This window comes from Ammospiza nelsoni, chromosome 28, assembly GCF_027579445.1.
Source record: "Ammospiza nelsoni isolate bAmmNel1 chromosome 28, bAmmNel1.pri, whole genome shotgun sequence".
Classification (NCBI taxonomy): domain Eukaryota; kingdom Metazoa; phylum Chordata; class Aves; order Passeriformes; family Passerellidae; genus Ammospiza; species Ammospiza nelsoni.
In genome coordinates, this window is record NC_080660.1 from 3936155 (window position 1) to 3959268 (window position 23114).

General features: G+C 58.0%; 1 protein-coding gene across 1 annotated transcript; it reads right to left on the reverse strand.

Moving 5' to 3' along the window:
* Positions 1–11601: 11601 nt before the first annotated feature.
* On the reverse strand, positions 11602–22676 carry LOC132084829 (low affinity immunoglobulin gamma Fc region receptor II-like). Its single transcript, XM_059490081.1, has 14 exons — positions 22646–22676; positions 21959–21979; positions 21640–21870; positions 21163–21417; positions 19866–20135; positions 19474–19776; positions 19303–19386; positions 18913–18934; positions 18743–18822; positions 18574–18657; positions 17958–17980; positions 12991–13068; positions 12301–12440; positions 11602–11620 (listed from the first exon to the last, which is right to left on the reverse strand). The coding sequence occupies exons 1-14, from the start codon at positions 22674–22676 to the stop codon at positions 11602–11604; spliced, it is 1641 nt and encodes a 546-aa protein (XP_059346064.1).
* Between the last annotated feature and the right edge of the window lie 438 nt (positions 22677–23114).

Here is a 23114-nt window from a genome sequence, read left to right on the forward strand (position 1 = left end):
ATGCCCCTGTTCTGCTCTGGGACCTGCAGGCCATTAAGGAGGTGCTATAATTGGTGCTGGGGTTCCTCAAGTTCAGCCATGCTTCTAAAACATCCCTGTGCACAAACACAGGGTTCTGCTGCCTCTCCCAGGCATTTTGGGATCCTGCAGCTGAGGCAGCAGCAGCTGGAGCAAGTAGGCCACTGGAACAGCACCTGGCCATGGAGAGGAGCAGGAGTGCCGGGAATTCCACAGGGTGCTCAGAAGAGGGCCAAAGGGCACCGCTTGCCATGCCTGCTTCCCCCAGATTTTGGGACAGAGCAGTGACACCCATCTGGCTCCCAAACCCCTCCGGGCTTGGGCACAGCCTCACAGGAGGTCCCGGCCAGGCCTTGGGGGATGATTTGGGTGCTCCAGGGATTGTTCCCAACAAAGGGCAGCGCTCCAGGAGCAGTGGGCACATCCCGAAGGAGCAGCCCGGGGCTGCTGGAGCCCGAGTGCTGTGGGCAAGGACGGTTTGAGGGAGCCGGGCCCCGCTCAGCCAGCGCTGCCCCAGGAACGTCTCATCCTGCTGGAGCTCGGCAGCCTCTGCCAGTGCCGGCCCCGGGGCTGTCGGGGAGCGCGGCCGGAGGGGCCGCAGGGCAGCGGGTGGGAGGGGCCGGGATGGAGGGACCGGGACCCCACTGGGGAACCCCGAGCATGGAGGGAGCGAAACGGCGGAGGGGAGACCCCGGGACAGGGGGGAGCAGAGACCCTGCGGTGGGGTCTGCGGAAAGGAGGGACCGCAATGGTGGTCCCGGAGCACTGGGAAGGGGCTCAGGTGCCATCGCACTGACAGTGCCAGGATGGTCACGGGGTGTCAGAATCGACTGTGACAGCATGTCCAAAGCCACTGTCGCGATGTGTCGGGACCGAGCGTAGCCAGGGTAAGGCCCTCACAGCTCTGGGAAGTGGAGGGGTACCCTGAAAGGAGTGCAGCCGGGGATGGGGCAGAGCCCTGTCTATTCTCCGTGCCCTGTGCACGTGAGGAGGGCAGGGATGGAGCAGCTTTGGGAACACCTGGAATCAAGACACGGTCACTCCCCACAGCTCCACAACAGCAGCAGGGCACAACCACTGCTGGATATTTCCACACTTTTCCCTCTTGTCTGGCAGCTGACCCAGAACTCTGTGGCAGCCACTCTCTGGTCACAGAGAGCAGCAAGCACAACTTTCCCAGGCCTTGTCCTGGTGAAGGCCATGAGAAGATCAGTGAAAAGAATGAGAAACAATTCTTATCTTCACTTGCTGCACCTATTGTTTTGAACATGTGAAATGTGTTATGGAGATTTGTTTACCAACAGGTGATTTCTTAATTGGCCCCTGGTTATGGTGTTTTAATTACAATGACCAATTAGGTTAAAGCTGTATTGGACTGTCTGCAAGGGCAATGAGTTTCTTAATAAGTATAGTACATTAAAGTGATTGATCAGCCTTCTGGAATCATGGAGTCAGTGCTAATTATTAATTGGCAGGGACCCAAGCTACAACAGAGCTGAAACATTCTTTCTGGGATGTTCCAAAAGGCTGCTGCTTTTGTTCAAGAAGGAGGTCCAGGTCAGGTTTTTGAGGAGATTACTGTGGGATTTGCAGTAGTTCTGGATTTCACTCAGCCCCTTGGGAAAAGGGACAAGATAATCAACTGCTGCATTTCTAGACTGGGTCCCCCACAGCTGCCCCTGCAGAGGCAGCTTCCAGCCAGCCCTGCTCTGAAAACCATCAGAGGCCCTCACAGAGCCACTGCTTGGGCTCCCTTAGGGTTTTGTGCTTCTTGCCGGGCTGAGCAAACCACAGGCAGCCCTTTTTCCACCCACAGAATTCTCACCTCTGCAGCAGCTCTAAAGCTGTCAGAATCAAAACCAAGGGGGCAGGAGGGATCCTCAGGTGCTGGCTGCCACCTGGGGCTGGGCAGAGCAGGGCTGGGCAATGGCCATCCCTGTGCAGTGGGGCTGGGCCATGGCTGGGCCCCACCCTTGGATGGCCACTGTTTCAAGGAGCAGGAGTTTGGGACCTCCATTCCAGGGCTCCATTCCTCAGCAGCTCTTTCTGGCTCAGATCCTGCAGGGGATGAGCAGGAATGGAGAAGTCTGGACCTGCCCAGAACTGCCAAGCTCCAGGACAGGACCCTCTTCCCCAGCATGTGTCTGCCCTGGGACAGGATCCCCCCAGGACAGGAGCCCCCTGGATGTGCCCCCCCAGAACAGAGCGCAACCCACCCCCCCCCATCCCCATGTGACACACAGCACAAACAGCCTCTTTCTTCTTCTGCAGGACAGAGAAAGTGTTGGGGGGGCACAGCCAGACACCCCCATCCCCCACAGCCTCCCCAGCCCTCCCTGCAGACCCCTCACCCTTGCTTGCCCCACCCTGGGCTTCCCCCAGCCCATTCCCTGCTGAGTTGTTTCCCAGAATCATCAAGGAACAAACTGGGGTGTTTTGAAATTGAGGGATCAAAGGAAGGAAATGGAAATGAAGAGACAAAAAAGCCCCTGGGAGCTGGGGGCACACACCCAGAGCACCTTGGACTCTCCCTGGGGTGATCCCCAGGCCATCGGAACACTTTGGGAGCTGTGCTGGGCTGTGGGTCACCTAAAGATCTGAGGCCCTTAGCGAAAGTGGCTCCAGCCCATGGGCCCACCCAGCCACTGCCCATCCCTGGCACCACATTCCCCTGGGAACCCAACCATGGGAACCCCATTCCTTCGGTCCCCCTGTCCCGGGGACCCCCGTCCCAGTATTCGCATTCCCCAGGATCTCCATGGCCCAGGACGTCATTCTCCAGGAACCCTCTCCCATTCATTACATCCCCTTAAATCCTCCTTCCTCCAGAACCTTGATTCTCCCAGGACCCCTCATGCCCACGGGATGCCCCACTCCACTGGTACCCTCATCCCAAGGAGAACCATCCATCACCTGACCCCAAATCCCTGGAACCCTCATTGTTCTGGGACTACCATCCTTGAGTTCCCCCAGCCCTGGACAGCCCACTTCCCATGGCATCTCCATCCCTGGTGACTCCCCCTCTTCAGGACCACAATTCCCAGGGACCCCATCCCTTGGGACCCGTCCCTGGCCCTCCAAATACCCTGTGCCACTCAGTCCTGGGATCCCCATGTCCCACTGTGTCCCACCCAGCCTTGTCCCCAGCCTGTCCCCACCCTCCCACAGCCTGTGCCCAGCTTGTGACCACCCTGCCCCCACCAGGTGCCACCTATGCATGAGGATGAGACCTGACCTCTCTTCCTTCCCCTTTGGCCAAAGAGCCACCACTCAGGGGACAGCCACCCCTGGCAGCGAGTGACAACCAGTGCACATGGCTGGGGACACCGGGATGGCTGGGAAGGTGGCACTGCTCCTGTGGGGTGAGTGCCCCGGGCACGGGCCTGACACACTGGGCATTGACCCCAGTGAGGCAGAGACCAGTGGGGAGGGGGCATAGAGGGATTGCAGGGTCCCCTGGGTCCCCAGTGTCAGCAGGGCATGGAGCCCAGTGTGACCAGACTTGTGGGATGGCTACGGGGCCAGGAACAGGGGAACTGGGATGTGGGGACAGAAAGAGGGGAATAGAGATGTGGGGACAAGGAAGTGGCAAAAGGAACCTTGGGGCCGGGACAGCTGTGAGGACAGGGACACAGGGATGCAGGGACAGGGACAAGGGCCACATATCATGTAATGGGCCATGGGGAGAGGTGCCATTGAGATGGGGTCATGGGCACAGGGCCATGGGGATGTGGCCATGATGACAGGTGCTTTAAGTCTGGTGGAGGTGACCTGTGCAAACATGGGGTGTCCACAGTGTCCCCATTTCCTCTGTCAGCCCATGGTGACCAAGATGTCTCTGTGCTCAAGATGTCTGTGCCACAGCAGTGTTCCTGTGGGGACAGTTTGGGGACAAACACCTCACCTTGTCCCCTGGGTGGTGCTGTCCCTGCAGTGCCACCCCCACCCAGCCCTGTCCCTTCTCCCTTCCAGCCCAGACCCTCGGCCTTGCCGGTGAGTCCTCGGGGGATGCCAGGTCCCTACCCCACTGTCCCCAGCCCAGAGCTGGCCCTGGCAGGCTGGTGTTCCCTGTCACCCACAGGTGCCCAGACCAGCCAGCTCCTGGTGGAGCTGGCGGTGCTGTGGGACCGGGTGACACTGACCTGCCAGGTCTCGGTGACCAGTGGTGCCACAACCTGGTACCAGGATGGGCAGCTATGGTAGCAGGAGGGACCTGCCAACTTCACTGTCACCGAGGGTGGCACCTACATGTGTGACAGACCTGGCACCGGGCTCAGCTCCCCCATGAGAGTCTTAAATGGTGAGGGGGGTTTGGGTGTCCCCAGCCTGGCACTGTGGGGATCCTGATGGCTCTGGGTGGGCTCCGCTCCATGGGTCACCTCCTGTGTGACCAGAGCCTGTCCCCTGCTCTGGGGATGTCCCAGAGCATCCCAGTGTGGGGGAAACTGTGCTGGAATTGGGGATCCCTGGTGCGCTGGGTGAGACCCAATGGAGGGATCCCCATGAAAAGGGGATATTCCGGTGTGACAGGACCCCTCTCTCCCAAAGCTTGCTTGGTGCTGCATGTGCTGGCAGAGGAGCTGCTGGAGGGGGACACGGTGACACTACGCTGCCAGAGCTGGCAGGACATGTCGGTCACTGAGGTGTGATTCTACCATGAGGACAAGGAGGTGGAGAGGTCCCTCACTGGGACAGAGCTGTCCCTGTCCCCTCTGCAGCTGAACCACAGTGGCTGCTACAGCTGCGTGGGCTTGGTGAGCTCCAACGTGTCATAGTGAGTGCTCTCGGCAGCAGTGACAGTGACAGTGCACAGTGAGCACCCCCACGGCTGGAACTCCAATCTCCTGACACTCCCAAAGCCACTTCCCCGCAGATTCAGAGTCACAGTCCTCACCGCCCCTCCCCTTCCCAGAGCTCTTCTCGGTGCCGGTCCTGGAGGGTCCCCCAGAGCCCACCGAGGGGTCCCCCCTGACTCTCAGCTGCATCAGCACCCCCAACCCCCTGCTGCCCCTAGCCCCCCTCCTGCACGTGTTCTACCAGGACGTGCAGGAGATGGGGGGCCCATAGGGGTCCCCACAGCTGCTGGTGCCCACTGTGGAGGTCTCCCACTCGGGGAATTACAGCTGCCATGTATGCTCCAAGGGTGGAGTTGTGTGGAAGAGCAGTGCCTGGCTCCGCATCACGGTGCGCAGTGAGTGCAGGGATGGGCATGGGGACCCCCTAGAGCCTCCGTGGGTCCCCTGCCTGGGGACATCAATGTCATCCACACACCTTTCTTGTGTACCTCTGTCTCTTCCCTGTGTCCCCTCAGCTCTCCATGGTGTGACCCCATCCCTGATATCCCCCATCACACCCATCTCCCCCATCCTTATCCCCCCACACAGGCTGCCAGACCCTCCCTGTGGCCTCAGCCCTGTCTCTGTCCCCACAGAGCCTGTGGCCAATGCCACCATCATCTCCGGTCCCCTGGCACACCAGGTTTGTGCAGGTGACAACGTTACCCTGCGCTGCTGGGTGCAGGTGGGCTCAGCCCCTGTCACTTTCATCTGGCTGCACAAGGGGCAGGAGGTGGCCCAGGGTCCCCTCCTGGAGCTCAGGGACATCAATGTGGGACATCTGGGCACCTACCAGTGCATGGCCACCAACCAGCTGGGACAGGACGGGCACCGCATGTTCCGGGCACTCAGCCCAGAGCCAGCCCTGGAGGTGACACCTGGCTCACCTTGGGTCACACAGGGTCTCCGGGGTGTTCAGGTCCCCCAGAGTTCAGGGTAACCCCAATGTGTCCCCTTCTGTCCCCAGCAATGGCTGTAAATGTTGGCAGGACCCTTCTTTTCCTTCTCCTGCTCCTGGCTGTCATCAGGTGCTGTCACTGGTGGCACCACTGGGGTGGGTGACAATGGGGGGGATGGGGGTCCTAGAGTGAGGGGGAGCCCCCAGAGTGGAGGCAGAAATAGGGATCTGGTGGGAACCAGGGCTGCAGTGGGGATTTGGGGATCCCGTGAGTGGTTGCAGCTGCCGAGGTCCCAGGAAGGTTCAGGGGTCCCAGTGTCCCCACGGTCACCCCCTCCCCTTTCCCTTGCAGCTGCCAGGAAGCCCCAGGACAGGTGAGTGGGGGGCTCGGGCTGGGACTCCCCTTTCCCCCTCCCCAAGCACCATGCAGATGCCCCCCTCCCCACCGGATCCCCCCGGAGCAGGGGGCTGTGCTCAACACCCACATCATGGGCACTGAGCGGGCAGTGGGAGAATTCCAGGGCGGGACAGGGACACATCACCAACATGTGTCACCCCCCAACCAGGTCCCCACAACCAGTGTCTCTCTCAGGGTCCCCACAGGTGTCCCCCAGCCCTGCCCCACCTCGGGATCCACAAGTGACGAAGGTGAAGCTGTCGGGACCCCAGGAGGGGCAGCGGGACCCCTGTGACTACGAGAGCGTGCTGTGACACTGGGGGCACTGGGGGCCATTGGGGGCATCGATTCCCCTCAGGGGTCTCTTCTTCCTTTTCACTGCACCCCATGGGGCTCCTCATTCCCCCTACCAGTTTTGGAGGAGCACACAACGTTTTTCCGTCTTATTGTACTCAAAATTCAGCTTTTTGGTCAAACTGTGTGAGAAACAAGGCTCACTCTGTAAATTTCTTAAATGGTTAATAAGGGATAAAAGAGTCAGTAAACAGCATGCTGGGTGCTTGGCAACTGCCAAAGGCACATGGATAACTACAGCAATTCTTCTTACATACCTTTTTATTGTATTGGCGAAATACATACTCAGGAGGGTTATACATATTCAAACATTCTTTCCAGTTCACATGATCTGGGAATTCTTATGCTTGGTTTGAGCCTTGATTCATTTTCATGAAGTACATGCCAAACTGCAGATTAAATTTGTGTATTTCATGTCCTCACAAGGCCCCCCTGTTCTGTGGTTTGACAGTTCTTGATAGCCCAAGAGTCAATGGCAAGTTCCTCTTTGCATTCTCTTTTTTGATGTTTATTTATTTGATACTTTTCAATGTGTTCTCATACAGATGAGATACTCCAGCAGTACATTAAATGAACAATACCTATTTCAAAAATTATCTGAGTTATTCTCACCGTTGTCACTTAGTTACACAAATAAAGGCATTAGCTACTTCTCCAACAGTTAATGTTGCAATGCACATTGTCTCTGTCTTGATATTCTGGGAGAGCCTAAACTATAATGTATTTATCACACTAAAATATATGTTCTACACAGGGATTAGGGTAAACAGGCTGACAAATTGTCAAATCAAAAGCAGTGAAAAACTGATTACAATCTGTATTATATCAAAATAATTTGGAAAAACCAATAGAATAGGGAAAGCTTATGACTACATTGTTATTCACAACAGGCAGAATGTGTATTGAAGGGTTTATCTGACTTCTCCTTATCCTGCTCTGATTTTGTCAGCAATAAATTCAATTCATATCTCTAATTCCAAGGCAGTTTTGCCCATGACAGGATTTGATGAGTGATCTCTCCTGGTCCTTGTGTCAACCCAGGAACCCTTTGCTCAATTTTCTCTCCCCATCCAGGTGTGGAGGGCAGTGAGAGAGCGGCTGTGGTGCGTGTGGGGCATGCGGCCACTGTCCATTCACGGCAAGGCAGGGAGGAGGAGGAGGGTCCAGGTCAGGATGTTGAGAAGATTGGTGTGGGATTTGCAGTAGTTTTGTGGTTCTCTTAGTCCTCTACCAAGAGGAGCAAATGATCAATTGCTGTATTTCCAGACTGGTTCCCCACAGCTGCACTTGCAGGGGGTGGTTTCCAGCCAGCCCTGCTTTGAAAACCATCAAAGGCCCTCACAGAGCCACTGCTTGGGCTCCCTTTGGGGTTTGTGCTTCTTGCAGGGCTGAGCAAACCACAGGCAGGCCTTTTTCCACCACAGAATTCTCACCTCTGCAGCAGCTCCACACACCCAGAGCCCCTCAGAATATGTCTGGGGTGACCCCCAGGCCACCAGCGTCTGGTGGAGGCTGTGCTCAGCCCTGGGTCACCCCAAAATCTGAGGAACTCAGGGAAGGAGCTGGGACCTATGGGTCCACCCAGCCACTGCTCATCCCCGGCACCACCATCCTCCTTAAAATCAAATCATGAGTACCCCATTTCTTATATCCCTACCCTCTCTGAAACCCATATTCCAGTAGAGATATTCCCCAGGAACTCCATGGCCCAGGAGCCCTAATTCCCATGGAACCCTCACCTACTCATTCCATCCCCTGAAATCCTCCTTTCCCCAGGACCTTGATTCTCTCCGGAACCTCCCATTCCCACGGGAACTCCCATTCCCCCAGCATCGCCGTCCCATGACCCCAAATCCCTGGAGCCCAAGTCCCCCTGGGACTCCCATCCCTGAGTCCCCTCAGCCATGGCAACCCCATCCCCAGTGACTCCTCCTCCTCAGCTCCCCCATTCCCAAGGACCACAATTTCTTAGGGACCCCCCATTCCCCTGGACACCCATTTCTGGGACCCCAAACCCCCTGAGCCCCACCCTCCTGGGAACCACATGTCCCACTGTGTCACCTCCAACATTGTCCCCATCCTCTCCCCTCCCTGCCCACAGCCTGTGCCCAGCTTGTGGCCACCCTGCCCCACCAATGGCCGCCTATGCATGACGTGACCTCGCTTCCTTCCCCTTTGGCCAAAGAGCCACGACCCAGGGCACAGGCACCCCTGGCAGTGTGTGACAGCCAGTGCACATGGCTGGGGACACCGGGATGGCTGGGAAGGTGGCACTGCTCCTGTGAGGTGAGTGCCCTGGGAACGGGCCTGACACCCTGGGCATGGGGAGGGAAGGGGGCACAGGGGGTTGTGGGGTCTCCTGAGGTCCCCAATGCCAGCAGTGCCAGTCCATGATACCCACAGTGGACCTGAGTGGGAACAGGGATGTAGGGTGGCTTTGGAGACAGGAACAGGGAGGCAGGAATTTGGGGATGGGGATGTGAGGACAGGAATTTGGGGACTGGCATCTATCGGCTGAGGTATCTCTGTGGATAGTGAGAAGTAAACGGGAATACAGGGACTGGAGGGGACAAGAACGGTGAGGATGTGGCCATGGAGATGGAATCATGAGCTGGTGGGGGTGACCTGGGCCTGCATGGGCTGTGTGTGCGGTGTCCTCAGGCCCAGGGTGTACACAGTGTCCCCATGTTCTGCCTCAGCCCAGAGTGGCCTCAGTGTCCCTGCTCCCAAGGTGTCTGTGCCTCATGGATGTGGTGCATGGGTGACTGTGACACAGACAAGTCCCCCTGCCTCTCAAAATCTTTTAGGGAGCACTCCCATACACTTTCTCAAAAGAACTGCTGTCCCCATGGGGACTGTCCTCACACCCTGTAACCCTGTCTGCTGTCTCCCTTGTTCCACCCTCACCCAGCCCTGTCCCTTCTGCCTTCCAGCCCAGACCCTCGGCTTTGCTGGTGAGTCCTTGGGGGATGTCATGGCCACACCATGCTGTCCCCAGCACCCTGCTGGCCCTGGCAGGCTGGTGTCCCCTTTCACCCACAGGTGCCCAGACCACCCAGCTCCTGGTGGAGCCCCCCTGGAGGCCGGCGGTGCTGTGGGACTGGGTGACACTGACCTGCCAGGGCTCGGTGGTCGCTGGTGCCACCACCTGGTACAAGGACGGACAGCACTGGTGACAGGGACAGAACACCGTCCGTGTCACCGAGACTAGCCACTACACGTGTGACAGACCCGGCAGTGGGCTCAGCCTCCCCGTGAGAGCCTCAAACGATGAGGGGATGTTTGGGTGTCCCCAGGCTGGCACACGCAGGCACCCCGAGGGCTCTGGGTTGGCTTCGCTCCATGGGTCACCTCCTCTGTAACCAGATCCTGTCCCCTGCTCAGGAGACATCTCAGAGCATCCAAGTGTGGGTGGAACTCGTTTTGGAATCGGGGAGCCCTGTGCACAGGGTGTGACCAAATGGGGGTGTCCCAGTGCTCTCCACCAGACTGGCTGGTGCTGCAGGTGCTGGCACAGGCACTACTGGAGGGGGACACGGTGACACTGCGCTGCCGGGTCTGGCGGGACAGCACGTTTGCCTCGACGTCCTTCCACCGAGAGGAGATGGAATTGGGGGTGCTCCGTGGTGGGACCGAGCTGTTCCTGTTCCCTCTGCAGCTGCACCACAGTGGCCACTAAAGGTTCAGGGCCTGGGTGGGATCCTGGGGGTGGCAGGAGTCAGCGCCAGTGACAGTGACAGTGCAGGGTGAGCACCCTACAGCCACCACCCTGACACCCCCACAGCCCCTCCCCAGAGACTCGGGTTCTCAAATTCCCCTCTCCTCCCCTTCCCAGAGCTCTTCTCGGTGCCGGTGCTGGATGGTCTCCCTGAGCCCACCGTCGAGTCCCCCCTGACTCTCAGCTGCCTCAGCACCCCCAGCCCCCTGTGGCCCCGAGCCCCCCTCCTGCATGTGTTCTGCCAGGATGGGCAGGTGGTGGGGGGCCCGCAGGTGTCCTTGCAGCTGCTGGTGCCCACTATGGGGGGCTTCTCCTCGAAGAATTCCATCTCCGAGGGTGGGGCCATGCCGAACAGCAGCGCTCGACTCTGCATCACGGTGCCCAGTGAGTGCGGGGATGGGCATGAGGAGTGCCCAGAGAGCCCCCAGGTCCTCTGGTTGGGCACCTCCATGTCACCCTGAAATATTTCTTTTGTCTCCCCACATCTGCCCTGGGTCCCCTCACTCCTCCGCGATATGACCCCATCTCCAACATCCACCACCACACCCATCCTCCTGTCCCTATCCCCCCACATCAGCTGCCAGCCCCTCCCTGTGCTCTCAGCCCTTTCTGTGTCCCCGCAGTGCCCGTGGACAATGCCATCATCACCCCCAGTATCCTGGAGGTGACACCGCCAGACACAGGGACACACAGGGACACAGGTGGGGTCACTCAGGGTCACCAGGGAGCACAGGACCCTTGGGGTGATGGGTGATCCTGATGTGTCCCCCTCTGTTTCTTGCAGTGGCCGCAGGGGCCAGTGGGGCCATTTTGTTCCTGCTCCTGCTCGTGGGTGTCATTGTGGCCTAGCACCGGTGGCACTGTGTGGGTGGGTGACAATGAGGGATGGGGGTCATGGAGAGGGGTGTGAAGGCCCCCAGAGAAGGGGGGCCCTAGGGCGGCAACCACAGCCCCTGGCTTGGGAGGGGCTGAGCCCCCAGTGACCATGGCTCAGAGCTGTTGGAGGGTCCTGCAGGGATGTTGGGGATTCTATCAGGGGTCCCCTCCTGCCAGGCTCGTGGTTCTGGGGGCTCAGGGTGTTGGTGCAAGTGGGGTGGGTCAGGGATATTGGGAGGGCATCAGGGATACTGGGGTGCCTGGGGAGAATTGTGTGTCTGGTGGTGGTTCAGCAATGCCAAGGGTGGATGGGAGCCCCTGGGTCTCCAAAGTCACCCCTCCAATTTTCCTTTGCAGATGCCAGGAAGCACCAGGAAAGGTGAGTGCAGCCTCCAGTCATGATACACCTTTTACCCAAACTCCCAGCACCTTCCATCCTCTTTCCCACACCCCCTTATTCCCACAGGGCCCCCCCAGACCCACTGGCACTCCCAGTGGAGGATCCTCAGGCGACGTACGTGGAGCTGCAAAGACAACCGTGGGAACCCAGTGACATCTATGACAATCTACACCAAAATTTGTGATGCTCTGGGAAGCGGGAGGCACTGGGTGACACTGGGAGTGCTTCCTCCATTGCTCCCGTGATTACCCATCCTTCCAAGGGAGGTGGTCATGGGTCAGGGGAAGGCTTCACAGGGCACCCTGTGCTCCCCATTTCCTCTCCCAGTACCCCCCAGTACTCCTCCATCCCTTTGATGGTACCTGCAGGGGCTCCCCAGCCCCATCCAAGTGCCCAAGTACCCTCAGGGTCTGCCCCATTCTCTCCCCACTACTGTGCTTGCAGCGCACCCAGGGCTTTCCCATTCCCCCTCCCACTACCCCTGTCCCATCCCACTGGAAAAGTGGGAGTCAGGGAAGATTCTTGCTGAAAGGTTTCTCATATGAAAATGAAGCACAAAGATGGCAATATTATATCAGAGAACTGTTTATTGATAAAGGACGGTAAGGGTTTTTATCGAAGGGGGAGAGAAGAGAGTAGAAAGGGACAAGGGTAGAGAGAGAAACAGAAGACAGGACAGCATTACCGCAAGAAGCTCGGGCGCTCTGTGGGCATCAGCTGGGCAGATGGAGTGTGTGTGCTGCAAGCCAGGGCGAGCCCACATGGCCTTTGTGAGTGGCTGGGCGTGATTCCCAAGGACGGCACCTGCGTGTCTCTGGCATGGGCGAGCGATGGCTGCAGGCTGGCTGCTGCGGGCTGGCTGCGGGCTGGTGCTGCGGCACTGGTGGCTCTGGGCTGGCTGCCGCGGGCTGGGGCTGCGGTAGGCAGGTGCAGCAGGCTCGGTGCTGTGGGCAGCACGGGAAACACGGCAGAGGTGGTGGGGGGTGCAGGCAGCATCCGCTCCATTGGGGAAAGCAATGAAGGAATGTCCAGGAGGAGCAGGAATGAGCTGCCTCATGGAAGCAGCGAAGCAGGGAAGAATGGGTGTGGACAGGGAAGAACGAGCACCTGGAGGAAAAGGCAAGTGGGGAAGTATCAGTGATATTTTTGCCCAACAGCTGGGAGGAATGATGCATCTGACTTCATCTTATCAGAAGGCTAATTAAGTACTTTATGATACTGCATTATTCTATATTATATTACATTACATCTAAACTGAATCTGCCAAGCACTCAACTGCATCCACTGCACACAATCTCATGACTGTCAGCCAACAGTCCCCCCACACACACATACACCTGGATTCAGCTGGTCAGTGAATCAAAACACTCACACCAGAATCCAATCACCAATTCCCTTCAGGTAAACAATCTTCCACCATGCATTCCACGTGTGTACAACACAGGAGCAGAAAATGAGATGATAATTGTTTGGATCATTCTTTGCTTCTCTCACTGCTTCTCTCAGGTTCAGAGAATGTGAATCCCACAGGGGAGGAGGGCCAAACTGGCCCTCCGAGCGAGCCCCTGATCCCTGCAAGAAACCCAAAGCAAAACACTCCTGTTGTGACACAGCTAGCTGCTTTTATTGGCAAAGGCTCCTCCCACAGCCTGATTTCTGGGGCATTTTTTCATAGATATTTTTCCTCGGGCATCTGTCCCACCAGCCAGTGGGGGTCACTCATAGCCTGATGTCCTGGTTTAGGACAAATTAGGGGAAATCTCCAAAAGGGAGTCCCCCAAAACAAAACAAACCTCCAACCACCCCTCCCCCAATACCGGGTTCGGGAAGGAATTTCTCGGAGGAGCAAAGTGGAAAACAAAACCTATTTATTTACAAGTAACAAAAGAACACTCCCCAACACAAGAAAAGCAAAGAAACCAGGCTGTGTTGTGAAGGGCGCTGAGCTTCTCTCGCAAACTCCGGGGAGGGTCCTGGACGTCTCAGGTCAGGTCCGGAGCCGGTCCAGTATCTTCAGGGGAGGGTAAGAAAAGAGGGAACGAAAGAAAAGGAAAAAAAAAACAGCGCAGAAAGCAGGAAGCAAGCAAGCAAGCAGCTAGCCAAGCCAAGCAGCCAAAAGCCAAAAGCAAAAGTGCCCGGTCACACTCCCTCCTCTCTTCCCCGCCCCGCCGCAGCAAGACGGCCGGGGTGGGGGGAAGAGAGAAAAGGCACAGCTGCCAGACACAACACACGATATTGGGATAAAGGCTGTCACCCCATGACACCCGATCACTGAAGCTTTCTCTCCCCTGATCGTCTGTTGTGTGAAGCCTTGCAAGGGACAGGGTTCCCAGCACTTGTACAACCACAGAGACATTTTTCACATCATGTGTAGCGTATGTTGAGACATAAATCCAAATCAGATTTGATCTTCTTAACCCTAGTGTGCTTAGTGGCTCTGCAGTCCCCCTCCTAGTGCTCCCAATGAGGTGGCTTACTGGTGCCCTTCCCAGTTCCAAGGGGGCACAGGACCTGGTACCCTGCTCCTGGGACAAAAATGCAGCTCTTTGGTTAAACTGGCAGAAATGGTGTTTCTTTGTTCAGCTCTGACAAGGAAGCTGAACAAGGGGGGAACCTCCCTTGGAATGGAAAATACCACCCCATTCTCTCTGAACTATTATAATTCTGAAATTACAGGGCTTTTAGGTAAAGATGTGGGAACAGGAATAACAGTTCTTTACTGGTATGTATTATGAGAAACAAGTTAATGGAAGTTGACTTTTACTGGATATTATATGAATTGATATTACATTATTTATTATACTGTTGAATAAATATTGCGATGTTGTTCAGATAGTGGAAAGTATTGTGGAGTGGCTGATGTTGTTGGGGTGGCCATCCAAGGCTGGGGCCCAGCCATGGCCCAGCTCCACTGCACAGGGATGGCCATTGCCCAGCCCTGCTCTGACCAGCCCCAGGTGGCAGCCAGCACCTGAGGGTCCCTCCTTGCCTTCTTGGCTTTGATTCTGGCAGCTTTAGAGCTGCTGCAGAGGTGAGAATTCTGTGGGAGAAAAAGGCCTGTCTGTGGTTTGCTCAGCTCTGCAAGAAGCACAAAACCAAGAAGGAGCCCAAGCAGTGGCTCTGGGAGGGTCTTTGATGGTTTTCAGAGCAGGACTAGCTGGCAAAACCCCCTCTAACTGCAGCTGTAAGAGAACCAGTCCAGAAATGCAGCAATTGATAATTTTGTCCCTTGCAGCAAGGGTCTGAGATAGCCCCAAAAGCCTTGCATATCCCGCAAGAATCTGCTCAACAACCTGACCAGTTCCCTCCTACTTCCTGCTTCAAACATGAAGCCTTTTAGAATGGCCTGGGAAGAGTGTTTGGCTTTTGGCTGTGGTTGCCAGACAAGAGGGAAAAGTGTGGAAATATCAAGCTGTGGCTCTGGCTACAGCTGTGGTGGGGCTGTAGGGAGTGATCCTGTGTGGATTCCAGGTTTCCCCAAAGCTGCTCCATCCCTGCCCTCCTCACCTTAGTGAAAGCCTGAGGGATTACAGGAATTGGGGTGTAAAGCTACCAGAGGTGCTACTGTGGACCCGAGATGAGCCTGAGATCAGGCGCTGCCTTCCTTCCATTCAGGATCATGGAGAGCGCTCATGGGTGTTGGGTAGGGCATGTGCCTGACCCTGGGACACTGCTACACTGCCAGTGGGCACTGGGATCCAACCTGCTGCCTTGGCAGCTTCTGCCCGCTGCCGGTGGTGGTGCCGGGAGCGATTGGTGGTTGTGAGTTTGCAAAAGGAGTGCAGGTCTTGGCTGGAAGGGAGAAGGGGCAGGGCTGGGTGAGGGTGACACTCCAGGGACAGTAGCACGGGGGCATGGAGTGTGGGGCTGTTCCCGAAAGGTCTCAGTGGGGGCAATGGTGTGGCACAGATGTCTTGAGGACAGGGACACAGCAGCCAACCCTTGCTCAGGCATGGAGACCCTGTGCTGGGACAGGTCACCCCTGCCAGCCTCACAGCCACATCCCCATGGCCCTGTGCCCATGGTCCATTTCTGAGGGCACGTGTCCCCATGGCCCACCAACATGGTGTTTTTCCCCTTATCCCTGTCCCTGCATTCCTGTGTTCCTGTCCTGGTCCCCACAGCTGCCCCAGCCCCAAGGTTCCTTCTGCCATATCCTTGTTCCCACATCTTCATCTCCCTGTCCCCACATTCCTGTCTCCTGTTTCTGTCCCCAAAGCTACCCCAAAACTCTGGTCACACTGGGCTCCATGCCCAGCTGGCATTGGGGACCTCAGGGGACCCCACAGCCCCCTCTGTCCCCTCACCTCCCCATCCCTGGGATGTCAGGCCCTTGCCCGGGGCACTCACCCCACAGGAGCAGCGCCACCTTCCCAGTCATCCTGGTGTCCCCAGCCATGTGCACTGGCTGTCACTCACTCCTGAGGTGGCTGTCCCCTGGCTGGTGGCTCTATGGCCAAAGGGGAAGGAAGCAAGGTCAGGTCTCACCCTCATGCGTAGGTGGCACCTGGTGGGATTAGGGTTGCCACAAGCTGGGGACATGCTGTGGGCAGGGTGGGGACAGGATGGGGACAAAGCTGGGTGGGACACAGTGGGACATGGGGTCTCCAGGAATGAGGTCTCAGGGGGTTTGTGGATGTGGGGATGTGTGTCCAGGGGAATGGGGGGTCCCAGGGATGGGGTCCCTGGGAACGGGGGTGCTGAGGAGTTAGAGTCACTGGGAATGGGGGTCCCCACAGCTGAGGGGTCACAGGGATGGGAGTGCCAGAGGAACATGAGTTCCGGGGATTTGGGGTGATGGTATGTGGATGCTGGGGGAATGGGGGATCCTGTGGGAATGGGGGTCCTGTGAAAATCAAGGTCCTGTGGGAAGGGAATTTTAGGGATGGGATGAACAACAGAGGGTTCCTTGGGAATGAGGTATCCTGGGCCATGAAGATCCTGGGGAATGTGAGTACTGGGATATGGGTTCCAGAGAGGGGGAGACATAAGAAATGGGGTACCCATGATTTGATTTCCAGGGGAATGGAGGTGCCAGGGACGGGCAGTGGCTGGGTGGGCCCATGGGTCTCAGCTCCTTCCCTGGGAGCCTCAGATTTTGGGGTGATCCAGAGCCCAGCACAGCCCCCACAAGGCGTCGGCAGCCTGAGGGTCACCCAAAACAGATTCCGAGGGGTTCTGGGTCTGTGAAGCTCCTGGAGCAGAGGTGAGAATTCTGTGTGGGGACAAAGGCCTGCCAGTGGTTTGCCCAGCACTGCAAGAAGCACAAACTGCAAAGGCAGCCCAAGCATTGGCTCTGGGAGGGCCTTTGATGGTTTTCAGAGCAGGGCTGGCTGGAAACCACCCCCTGGGAGGGGCAGCTGTGAGGGAACCAGCCCGGAAATGTGGCAATTGATCATTTGTTCCTCTTCGTAAGGGGCAGAGGGAACCACAAAACTACTGCACAATCCACAACATTCTGCTCAACATCCTGACCTGGACCCTACTTCTTTAACAAAACCTGCAGCCTTCTGGAACCTCATGGAAAGAATGTTTGGGTTTGGGATGTGTCTGCCAGATAAGAGGATGAAGTGTGGAAATACCAAGCAGGGGCCATGCCCACAGCTGTGTTGGACCTCTGTGGAGTGACCCGTGTGGATTCCAGGTTTCCCCAAAGCTTCTCCATCCCTGGCCTCCTCACCTGAGTGAAAGGCTCAGGGTTTGCAGGAATTGTGGTGTAAAGCCACCAGAGGTGCTGCTGTGGACCTGAGACCTGCCTGGGGTCAGGTGCTGACTTCCTTCCATTCGGGATCATGGAGAGCAGTCTCAGGTGTTGCTCAGGGCATGTGCCTGACTCCGGTGGTGGTGCCGGGAGTGATTGGTGGCCGTGAGTTTGCAAAAGGAGCGATTTCCCCTCCTGCCTCCCGTCCGAGGCTTCCATGGCCCCTGAGGGGATGGAGCTGGGCCGGGGCGCCCCCTGCTGGCCGGGAGTGCTCCCTGCAGCGCCCCCTGCTGGCCGCGGTTATAACTGCAAAAAAAAACAACAGCGCTGAGCGGGAGGGAAAGTTCTGGGTTTGTGTTGTTTGTTCTATTCTGGTTTATAAATTTCCCAGTAAAAAGCTGTTATTCATTCTCCAACACTTTGGTATCCCCATAATCTTGGAAATTAAAAGAAATTTAGAGATGGGTCTTCTTTCCATTCCAGGTACATTCTCACTTTCCTTGGCAAATATTTCTCATTTAAATGCGTTGCCAACTCCTGGGTTCCCGCTTGGATGCGACAGACACCCCAAGAAGGGACAGGATCAGGGACTTGGGCACCTCATGCTCTGCCTTTTAAGCCAGTTGGGCCACCAAGGGCCTTCTCATCAGATGGCACTTCTGGTCACCTGGCCACTCCGGAGCTGGCTTTGGTAGAGCATCACACTGTCCCCAGAGTGCCACAGCTGACAGACTGATGGAAAGATGGAGCCCTGTCTCACCAAATGCAGGACCTGACCCACCCCTGCAACACATAGGGGTGCAAGACAGAGGTGTGAAGACATTTTATGTGTGCAACACATAAAATGTCTTCAGACATGAAACTTTTCCTGTCTCTGACACCCCACCATGTACCATGGCCTGAACCCGACTGCCCTGGCAAAAGGGGAGGCTCTGGAACCCCCACAGGGCCTTTGTGACATCCTCGTGTGGGGAACACAGCAGAGGAGGGGTTTGGGACAAGGGACAAGAGAATCCAGAACCTCCTGAAGGCCACTTTGGCCATCAGAGCAAGGAAGGTCCAGAGCCCTGCCAGGTTCTTCTGGTGGAGGAAACGTGCTTGGACGAGTGTTTGGGGTTTGTCCCTTTTTGGGTGCTTTCCCTGGAAATATTTCCTTGTGTGACCATTTGGAGTCTGAACCTTGTTGCTGTTGCTGTTGGTTTTATTCTCTCTCGTTGCTGTTTCAGGAAATTGTTCTTTCAGCCCTTTGGGATCCTTGTGCCCCCAGAGGGAGGCAGAGGGGCAGTTTTTACTGGCAGCACACACACGAGTGGGTGCCCATGGGTGGGGGCCCACAGTGTCCTCCCAGTGTCACAGCACATTCCCACAGATGTCACCGGGTTCCCGTGGTCGCCCCTGGGGTCCCTGCAGCTCCGTGTAGGTCACCTGGGGATCCTGGAGTGTGGTGGCACGGGGCGACACTGCGAGAGACACGGGCTATGGGATCTGGGTGGGGTGGCACTCGTGGGTGATGTGTCCCTCTGCGTTTGTCGCCCCCGTACTCACCCCCTGCCCTCTTGGTGACCATGACCTGGGTGTACAGCACCTCCCACTCCTCTGGGGGAGCCGGGGGATCCGGGAGGGCCCTGAGGGAATAAAGGGGATGTGGGGGAGGGGATGGGAGGTCTTGGGGGTTGGGGTAAAATGGGAGAATATGGTTTGAGCCCCCCACTCACCTTTCCTGCTGCTTCCTGGTGGCTGCAATGGAAGCAGGGGAGGAGTGACTGTGGGGTGCAAGGGCCCTGAACCCTCTCAGGCTTCCTGGACCCCTTCAAGACCTCCAAGTATCCCTGAAGCCCCCCAGAATCTATGAGCCTCCCCAGTGTCCCCAGACAACTCACACTCAAGAACCCAAATCCCAGGAGGGACAGAGACTTCCCCAAAAACTCCCAGGGCCTTAGAAAGAATCCCCAACATCCCTGCAGGACCATCCAGCACCTCCTAAAACCCTACAAGACCTCTAGCCAAAGTCACAATTGTCGTGCTGTGGGTATTTCCCTATGGTTTCTCCAATTCTGTGGGCCTCTACAGCACGCTGGAACCCCCATGCCCCCATTGTCACCCACCCACACTGTGCCATCGGTGCCAGGTCACAATGACACCCACGAGCAGGAGCAGGAACAAAAGGGCCCCACTGACCCCTGCGGCCACTGCAAGAAACAGAGGGGGACACATCAGGGTCACCCATCACCCCAGGGGTCCTGTACTCCCTGGTGACCTCACTTGTGTCACCCCACCTGTGACCCAGGGTGAGCCAGCTGTCACCTCCAGGGCCAGCTCCTGACTGAGTGCCCGGAACACGCGGTGCCTGTCCTGTCCCAGCTGGTTGGTGGCCACGCACTGGTATGTGCCCGAATGTCGCACATCGATGTCCCTGAGCTCCAGGAGGGGACTCCGGGACACCTCCTGCCCGTGGTGCAGCCAGGTGAAGGTGACAGGGGCTGAGCCCACCTGCAGTGAGCAGCACAGGGTCACGTTGTCCCCTGCATGCACCTGGTGTTCCAGGGGGCCGGGAGTGATGGTGGCATTGGCCACGGGGACTGCGGGGACAGAGACAAGGCTGGCACTGGGCGAGGTGGGATGGGGGTGCTGTGGGTGGGGTTATACCCAGCCCGAGGGTCCTGCTCACCCAGAACGGTGACATTCAGGGGGTCACTCTCAGCCACGCTGTTCCCGTCACTGACCCGGCACCGGTACTGGCCGTTGTCATTGTCCCCAATGTGGCGCAGCTCCAGGCGGGGGCCAGTGCCCAGCAGTGCCCCCGAGCCCTCCCGTTGCCAGGAGAAAGTTAGAGGACCTGTCCCTATGGCCACCTCACAGCTCAGCACCAGTCGGTCCCCGAGTGCCACCTGTCCCCCAGGGGGCTGTGCTGACAGGGACACCCCTGAGGGCGGGACCCCTGCAGGAGAGTGGGACAGCAAGGGACAGTGAGGGACCCGGGGGTTGTCAAGGAGGGGCAGGGGAATTCCAGTGAGGGAGAGGGGGTGCCGAGATTGGGGGAGGGGGGCTTAGAAAGGAACCCCGAGAGATGATAAGGGGGTCAGGGAGGGAACACCTGGAGAGGGAGATGGGCAACACCAGGAAGGGTACTGGGAACTTGGGAGGGGATGGTGAGACTTGGGCAATGTGCAGAGACCTCAGAGAGGGGTGGAGGGACCCAGGGATGAGGGAGGGGACCCAACGAAGGATGGAGGGAAACACAAGCCAGGAACGGGGGGACCTTAGGAGCAACCCGGGGCAGGGATGGCAGGACACAGAAAATGCACCAGGGAAGGATGAGGGTACCCATGTACGGGCTGGGGGTCCTGGGGAGACACCCGAGAGAGGATGGGGGGAGCCAGGGGAGGATCTGGAAAAGTTTGGGTGCCCCAGAGCAGGCGTCAGGGAGGGCTGGAGGGTGCCAGTCAGTGTGGGGGATCTGAGGCCTCTGTGGGGTATGGGGAGGGATGTGAGAATGGGGATGGGGAGAATAGGGTAGTAATGGAGGTACCCAGGCGGGACACCCGAGGAGGCAGTGAGGGCTCCCCGTGCCCATCCCCACACTCACTGCACACCGTGACGAAGAGCCGGTTGCTGCTCTTCCGCACGGTCCCCCCCTGGGAGTGCACCTCACAGCCATAATTCCCCGAGTGGGAGACCCCCACAGCGGGCACCAGCAGCTGCGGGGACCCCTGTTGGCCCCCCACCACCTGCCCATCCCGATAGAACACGTACAGGAGGGGGGCTCCGGGCCGCAGGGGGCTGGGGGTGCTGAGGCAGCTGAGAGTCAGGGGGGACCCCACAGAGAGCTCGCGGGGACCCTCCAGCTCTGGGACCGAGAAGAGCTCTGGGAAGGAGAGGAGAGGTGAGGACTCTGAGTCTGAGTGCACTGGGAATGGGCTTTGGGGGTGTCAAGATATTGGAGTTCCAGCCGTGGGGCTGCTCACCATGCACTGTCACTGTCACTGCTGCTGACCGTGACTGCCAGGACCCCACCAAGCCCTCACATCTGTAGTGGCCACTGTGGTGCAGCTGCAGAGGTGAAAGGGACAGCACAGTCCCCTTGAGGGACCTCCTGAGATCCTTCTTGTCCTGATAAAATTGCACCCTGGTGAGATGGTTTTCCTGCCGGCACCGGCAGCGCAGTGTCAAGGTGTCCCCCTCCAGCAGTTCCTGTGCTGGCACCTGCAGCACCAGCTGGTCTGTGGGACAGGAAGGTCACATCTCACTGATGAGACTGTTCTGAGGTGGGTGCCCATAGCACCGGGGACATGCGGGTGCTCTGGGGTGCTCTGGGGTGCACTGGGATGTCCCTGTGTGCAGGGCACAGGCTCTTGTCACACGAGGGGTGTGAGGCCATCCACGGAATGGAGCCCACCTTTAATGCTCTGGGGCCCCCATGATAATTAAAAGTCTCCCCTCACCATCTAAGACTGTCAAGGGGGGGCTGTGCCCAGTTCTGGGTCTGTCACATGTGTAGGTGCCACTCTTGCTGACAGTGAGGCGGTCCTGTCCCTCCTGCCTCCAACGCTTCCGGTCCTTGTACCAGGTGGTGGCACCGGCAGTCCCCGAGCCCTGGCAGGTCAGTGTCACCCAGTCCCACACTACTGCTGGCCTCCAGGAGGGTTCCACCAGGAGCTGGGTGGTCTGGGCACCTGCGGGTGACAGAGGACACCAGCCTGCCAGGGCCAGTGTGGGGCTGGGGACAGCGGGGTGGGGCCATGGCATCCCCTGAGGACTCACCAGCGAGGCCGAGGGTCTGGACTGGAAGGGAGAAGGGATAGGGCTCAGTGGGGGTGTCACCATGGGGACCGAGGCACACGGGGCACAGAGTGTGGTGACTGTCCCTAAAGTGTTCCCGTCAGGACAGATGCTCTTGTGGGAAAGTGTGTGGGTGGTCTCCAAAAGTCTGGACAGGCAGGGGGACATGTCTGTGTCACAGCCACCCGTGTACCACATCTATGTGGCACAGACACCTTGGGAACAGGGACGCCGAGGCCACCCCGGGTTGAGGCAGAACATGGGGACACTGAGAACACCTCAGGCATGAGGACACCATGGACTCAGCCCATGCTGGCCCACGTCGGCCCCACCAACTCATGATCCCATCCCCATGATCCCATGCCCATGGCCACATCCTCATGGTTCTTGTCCCTGCATCCCAGTTCCCTTGTCCTTATCCCCGGATCTGCCTGAGCCTAAAGGTGCCACTTCCCACATTCCTGTCTCCCCATCCCCATCCCCATCACCAAATTCCTGCCCCCTCTTCCTGTCCCCAAAGCCACCCTACATCCCGAGTCACACCCAGTTCCACTGTGGGTAACATGGACTGGCTCTTCTGGCAATGGGGGCCTCAGGGGACCCCACAGACCCCTGTGCCCCCTTCCCTCCCCATCCCCAGGGTGTCAGGCCTGTGCCCAGGGCACTCACCCCACAGGAGCAGCGCCACCTTCCCGGCCATCCCGGTGTCCCCAGCCATGTGCACTGGCTGTCACTCGCTGCTGTGGCCACCGCTCCCCTGGCTGGCGGCTCTTCGGATGAAGGGGAAGGAAGCGAGGTCACTTCTTGACCTCGTGCGTAGGTGGCCCTTGGTGGGGGCAGGGTGGGGACAGGCTGGGGACACGGGTGGGTGGGACAAAATGGGTCATGGGGTTCCCTGGAATTGGGAATTTGGTGGTTTTGGGGAGGCAGGAATGGGGTCACTTGTAAATGGGGTCCTGAGGAGGGGGAATATCCGGCAATGGGGGTTCCATTGGAATGAGCGTCTCCATACCTGGGGGGACTGAGGGATGGGAGTCCCGGGGGAATGTGGGCTCCAAGGATTTCAGTTCATTTGATGGGAGATTCGTGGGTCCTAGGAAGATTTCAGGGGCTGGAATGAAGAAGAAGGGGTTCTTTG

Excerpts from the sequence above, each read along its gene's own strand:
- LOC132084829 (XM_059490081.1), bottom strand. The coding sequence starts at position 22,676 with ATGGCCGGGAAGGTGGCGCTGCTCCTGTGGG. Across the intron at positions 21,871-21,958 it reads CCAGACCCTCGGCCTCGCTG|GTGCCCAGACCACCCAGCTC; the intron begins GTGAGTCCTCAG and ends TGTCACCCGCAG. Across the intron at positions 20,136-21,162 it reads AGTGACAGTGACAGTGCATG|GGGTCCCGCCCTCAGGGGTG; the intron begins GTGAGCAGCCCC and ends ACTCTCCTGCAG.